General features: G+C 33.9%; 1 protein-coding gene across 1 annotated transcript; it reads left to right on the top strand.

Moving 5' to 3' along the window:
• The first annotated feature begins 4,192 nt into the window (after window positions 1–4,192).
• On the top strand, window positions 4,193–4,534 carry LOC119528631 (non-histone chromosomal protein HMG-17-like). The gene has a single exon (XM_037828947.1). The coding sequence runs from the start codon at window positions 4,193–4,195 to the stop codon at window positions 4,463–4,465; it is 273 nt and encodes a 90-aa protein (XP_037684875.1). The 3' UTR covers window positions 4,466–4,534.
• Window positions 4,535–5,806: the final 1,272 nt, after the last annotated feature.

The following is a 5,806-nucleotide window of genomic DNA, read 5'->3' as shown; positions in this document are numbered from 1 at the left end:
CCAGATATTACAATTTGCCACAGTATGCCAAGCCTCAAACAACAGGATTCCTTAAAACCCCAAGAATACCCTGGGATATAACTAAGACTAGAAAAATGTGTTACTTAGTAAGTTTATTTTTTTTCAGAAACTTAAGGCTGCTGATTGTTCCTATGCCAGATAAGCCCTGAAATCCATGGCTATCAGTCTCTCCAAGAATGTCAACCAATTCCACTCCTCTACCCTAAAAAGTTAACACCCCTTTCCAGCATGAAGAACGTAAAATGGCCATTTCTCAGATATCCCTGAAGATTGAGATAATCATCAAATGAGACGGAAGAAGTGTAACTGAGAAATTAGGATTTAACAAATGTTTATGACTACTAACTCATTATATAGATTTCTTTTTAGTTTGTATCTGAATAGCCACGAGGAAATACCTGAAATTTTTGAACTGCAATGAAGTAGACTTGATATTTGATAATGATTGTATAGCTATTTAGCTTTTATAACGTGACCATGTGGTTGTAAAACCTTTATGACTGAAACTCTCTTTATCTAGTGTATGGATAGATGAGTAATTAAAATAAAGACATGCATGAAAAATAAAATATAATATGCTGGATTTTATTATGAAAAATGGATGAGAGATAATATATATGTATAATACGGAATCCAATTCTAGCTGACAATGTATATATACATATATACACATAATGGGCAATCGAAATTACTTTTTCTACCAAATGGCTCACTCCCTAACTTGGGGAACATTGATGAATCACTTAATTTCCCTAGGTCTCAGTTTCCTCCTAATAAAATACAGAAAGACAGCATAATGTAGTAGCAGAGAACATAGCACTTGGAACTATGTGGTTTTTTGTCCATATCCTCTATAGTTGTTCAGCGATGGAGATATTACATAATATTCTTATGCTTTGCACCCCAATTGAAGCACTGATTATAATGCACTGCAGTATTAAATATATAGATGCTTTATAAAGTTAGCTATTGTTAATTTATTTAAAGCTGTTTCCAGTTCTAAAATCTGTGAGTGTACAGTTATTGTTATAAGACCCCACACCCATTTTCTCATTATTAAATTAGTGGATTCTTCATCTAAACTTCTCAAAGTTTCATGTATTTCCCCCTCATACACATGCTGTCATTTTCTCCATATAAACATGGGAAATTCTTATATTTGAGTACATAATCTGCTAATTTCTTAATTATTAAATTTAATTTAAATAAACTTTGTCTCCTTTAGAATCAGATAACTGCCTCCTTTAGAATCAGATATGTCATAAATCTTGTGGTGATGCTGTCTGATTTGCCTTTTCTTATTCAAGTCTACCAAATCAGAACTATTTTCAATGAAGTTTTCTTTACAAATCTTGGGAAGTCACATGTAAAAATAAATTTTGCCTAGATATTTATCCAAATGAGTTGATAACTGATATCTACACAAAATCTTGCACTCAAATGTCTATAACAGCTTTATTTGTATTTGCCAGAAATTGAAAGCAACCAAGATGTCCTTTAATTGGTGAATGTATAAACAAACTGGCACATCTATACAATGGAATCTTCTTCAATGACAAAAAAGAAATATACCTTCAAGTTGTGAAAAGACATGGAGGAAACTTAGATGAATCTTGTTAAGTTAAAAAGGTCAGTCTGAAAACACTACATACTGTATGATAATAAATATATAACACCCTGGAAGAGGCAAAACTATAGAGATAATCAAATGATCGTTGGTTGCCAGGGATTTGGGGAAGGAGAGGTGTGAACAGGTGAAGGACAAGGCATTTTTTTAAGGCAGTTAAGCTCTTCTGTCTTATACTGTAATGGTGAGCACACGATATTTTGCGTTTGTCAAAACCCATAGAGCCAGGAAACACAAAAAGTGAATGCTATTTTAAACTATGGACTTTAGTTAATAATGATGTATTAATATTGTTTCATGAATTGTAACGAATCACACAAATGTAAGATGTTTATAATAGGGGAAACAGTGCAGAGGGAAAGATAAAAGGATATATATAGGAACCCTCTGTACTTTCTGCTCAAGATTTCTGTAGGTCTAACACTGCTCTAAAAAATAAAGTCAATTAAAAATACAAAACATACAAAATATATTGCATGAAATAGTTTACCACATTGCTCAATTTTAACTTTTGTGCCATTCCAACTTGGTAACCACTACTTTAGAATCCTGTTATCATAATACTAAAAAAAAAAAAATTGCATGTCATACCAACTTTACTATGTCAAGGAACTTTAGATATTTTTTGTATTCAAGTATTTCTAGAATTAAAACTGCTCTAAAATATTAAGTCATTTACAGATTTATTCCAAACATTTGAAAATACAATTTAACTGCTTACCATAATTACCAATACAAATGAAACAAATAATTCAACTTACTTCTGTTTATCATAAACTAATAATTGTTTCATTCATTTGATATTAATTACATTTTTTAATGGCTATGAGCAAAAATATGGACCAAAGGGGAATCATTTTCTCAAAAATTCTATGTTTTGAGTTTTCTTAAATTTTTTCTCTTTATTTCTTTTCTTTTTTATTTTCCTTCTCTTCTTTCCTCCCTTTTTTCTACCTTCATTCCTCCCCCTTTTTCCTTCCTTTCTTTCTTTCTTTCTTCCCCATCCTTTCCTTTCCCTTCCATTCTTATCCCTTCCTCTTCTATCTTTATAATTCCTTCCCTTTTGTTCAGTGTGGGGGATTTTAAAATTTAAAATCAGATTCCTAAGATATTTTTGGACAAACAAAAACTGAGGGAGTTCATTTTCACTTGATTAACCTTACAGAAAATATTAGAGGAAGTCCTTCACATTGAAAGAATGGTCACTAGACAGGTACTCAAAAGTATATGAAGAAATAAAGAACACTGGTGTAGTTAAGAATATAAGTAAATATACATGCCAGTATTACAGTGTTTTTCATTTGTAAATCTGTCTTTTACTTATATTGCCTAGCATTCAACAAGCATAAACTTTTGTTACTAGACACACAATGCAAAAGATATAATTTTTGACAAAAGAAACATAAAAAGGGTGGATGAAGGGATGTAGGAACAGAATATGCACAGGCTACTCAAGTCAAGTTGGAATCAATGCAAAGTAAATTGTAATAGATTTATGATATTAATTGTAATCCCCTTGATAAACAAAGAAAATATCTCAAAAATCTATATAAGGAAAGGTCAAGTGATTCAAAATGGCTCATTACAAAAGGTCATCTAAACAAAAAAGAAGGCAGTAATGGATGCATGAAAGGACAAAAAACGGTCTAAGACTTACAGAAAATAATAGCAAAATGGCAGAAGTGAATCTTTCCTTATCAGTAATTACCTTAAGTGTAAGTGGATTAAATTCTCCAATCAGCAGGCAGAAATTGGCAGAATGGACATGATCCTATATGCTATCTATAAGAGACACATCTTATATCTAACACTACAAACAAGTTGAAAGTGAAAGTATGGAAAATATTTCATGGAAATAGTAACCAAAGAGAGTTGAGTTTTAGGCTATGCTAATCTTAGACAAAAGGGACTGTAAGACAATTATATGCTATGTTCAAGAGAAAAAAAAAAAAGAAGGATATTATACATCAAGAAAAGGGAAAAATTTAATAGTTAGAAAAATATATACCCCAATAAGAGAGTGCCAAAATATATAAAGCAAACATTAACAGTTTTGAATGGAGAAATAGATAGTTCAACAATAACAGCTGGAGATTTCTATATGCCACTTTCAATACTGAATGAAACTTTTAGACAGAAGATCAACAAGGAATAGAGGACTTTCATCACCCTATAAACCAACTAGATCTAACAGACATATATAGAACATTTCACCCAGTAACAGGAGTGCATACATTCTTTTCAATTATTTTCCAGGTTAGATCATACACACTAGAGAGGTCTTGATAAATTGTAAAATATTGAAATCATACAGAGTAATTTCTCCAGCCACGATGAATTTAGAAATTAATAAGCAATTTGAACCCTAATACATCTTTGGTGAGATTGTAAAATGGTGCACCAGCTGGAAATCAGTTTGGCAGTTCCTCATAAAATTGACCATAGAAGCAGTCTGAAGAGGCAAGAGTGACCCCAGGACAGAATAAAGCCCGTGCACCATTGCATACTCGCATCCAGCTCCTACCTCTCACTGCTGTCGCCACCATGCCCAAAAGAAAGGCTGAAGGGGATGCTAAAGGAAATAAAGCCAAGGTAAAAGATGAACCACAGAGAAGATCTGCAAGGTTATCTGCTAAACTTGCTCCTCCAAAGCCAGAACCCAAGCCTAAAAAGGCCCGTGCAAAGAAGGGAGAGAAGGTACCCAAAGGGAAAAAGGGGAAAGCTGATACTGGCAAGGATGGGAATAAGTCTGCAGAACATGGAGATGCCAAAACAGACCAAGCACAGAAAGCAGAAGGTGCTGGAGATGCCAAGTGAAGTGTGTGCATTTTTGATAACTGTGTACTTCTGGTGACTGTACAGTTTGAAATACTATTTTTTATCAAGTTTTATAAAAATACAGAATATTGTTTTACTTTTTTTTTTTAAGCTATGTTATTAGCACACAGAACACCTCGTTGTTTTGGGGGGAAGGGGCAAGTGCCACTAGTAGAATGTCTCTGAAGCCGGATTGATATGGAGGAAAACACCTTTCCCCTCTAATTTTGAGAGACTTCCTCTGTAGTCCCAGGAGATGGGATTCCCTAATGTTGACACACATTAGCCACCTTGGCACAAATGCCTTGTAGGGAAAACTGAAATTTGTTTTTATGTCCTCTTCTCCCTCTCAGCCTTCAGCATAGACTTTTCTCCCTTAAACCTGTTGTGCCCTGACCCAAAAGAATTGCCAGAATGTCAGGCAATTTGGACCTTCCAGTGATGCCCCTGAGATGACATTTTACAAAAGAGCAGTGAGTCCTTGTTTAGGTTGCGGATCTTAAAACTGATGATTCTGCTGTTTTCATTTCATTTCCTGAAAGTCAGGTTCAGCTTGTGAAAAGTTGTAAAAAAACATGCTAAATGTGAAATGTCAACCCTCACTCTAAACTTTACCTGTTCTGAGCATCAAATGAAGACTTCATTGGGTTTTCTAGTGGCTTTCTGATTTTGGTAGTCCATTGAAGAAGGGAGTTTGAAAGTTGTATACTGTTACCAATTGTCTGCCCATGTCCTGCCTGAAATACCATGATTGTTTCTGAAAAGCATCTTTAATAAAGCTGGATAGAGTTTAGCTTGGAAAAAAAAATGAACATAGAATTACTATATGACCCAGCAATTCCACTGCTTGGTATATACCCAAAATCATTTAAAGCAAGGACTCAAATAGATACTTGTACACCAATGTTCCTATCACATTACTCACAGCAGACAAAAGGTAGAAGCAACCCAAGTGTCCATCAACAAATGAATGGATAAACAAATGTGCCATATACACACAATGGAATATTAATCAGCTGTATAAAGGAATGAAGTTATGATATATGCTACAACGTGGATGAACCTTGAAGACATCATGTTGAGTGAAATAAGCCAGAGACAAAAAGACATACTGTATAATCTCATTTATATGAAAAACGTAGAAAAAACATATTCATAGAGACAGACAGTAGATTATATGCATCCAGGGGTTGGGGGGTGAGAGGAATGGGGATTTAATACTTAATGGGTACAGAGTTTCTGGAGGTGATGAAAAATTTGGGGTAGAGGATGTTGGTGATGGTAGACGATATTGTGTGAATGTAATTGATAACACTGAATTGTATACTTAAAAGTGATTAA

The sequence above is a fragment of the Choloepus didactylus genome, chromosome 3 (genome assembly GCF_015220235.1).
Source record: "Choloepus didactylus isolate mChoDid1 chromosome 3, mChoDid1.pri, whole genome shotgun sequence".
NCBI classification, from domain to species: domain Eukaryota; kingdom Metazoa; phylum Chordata; class Mammalia; order Pilosa; family Megalonychidae; genus Choloepus; species Choloepus didactylus.
The sequence above is the reverse complement of the archived record's forward strand: the minus strand, read 5'-3'. Positions and strand labels throughout refer to the sequence as shown.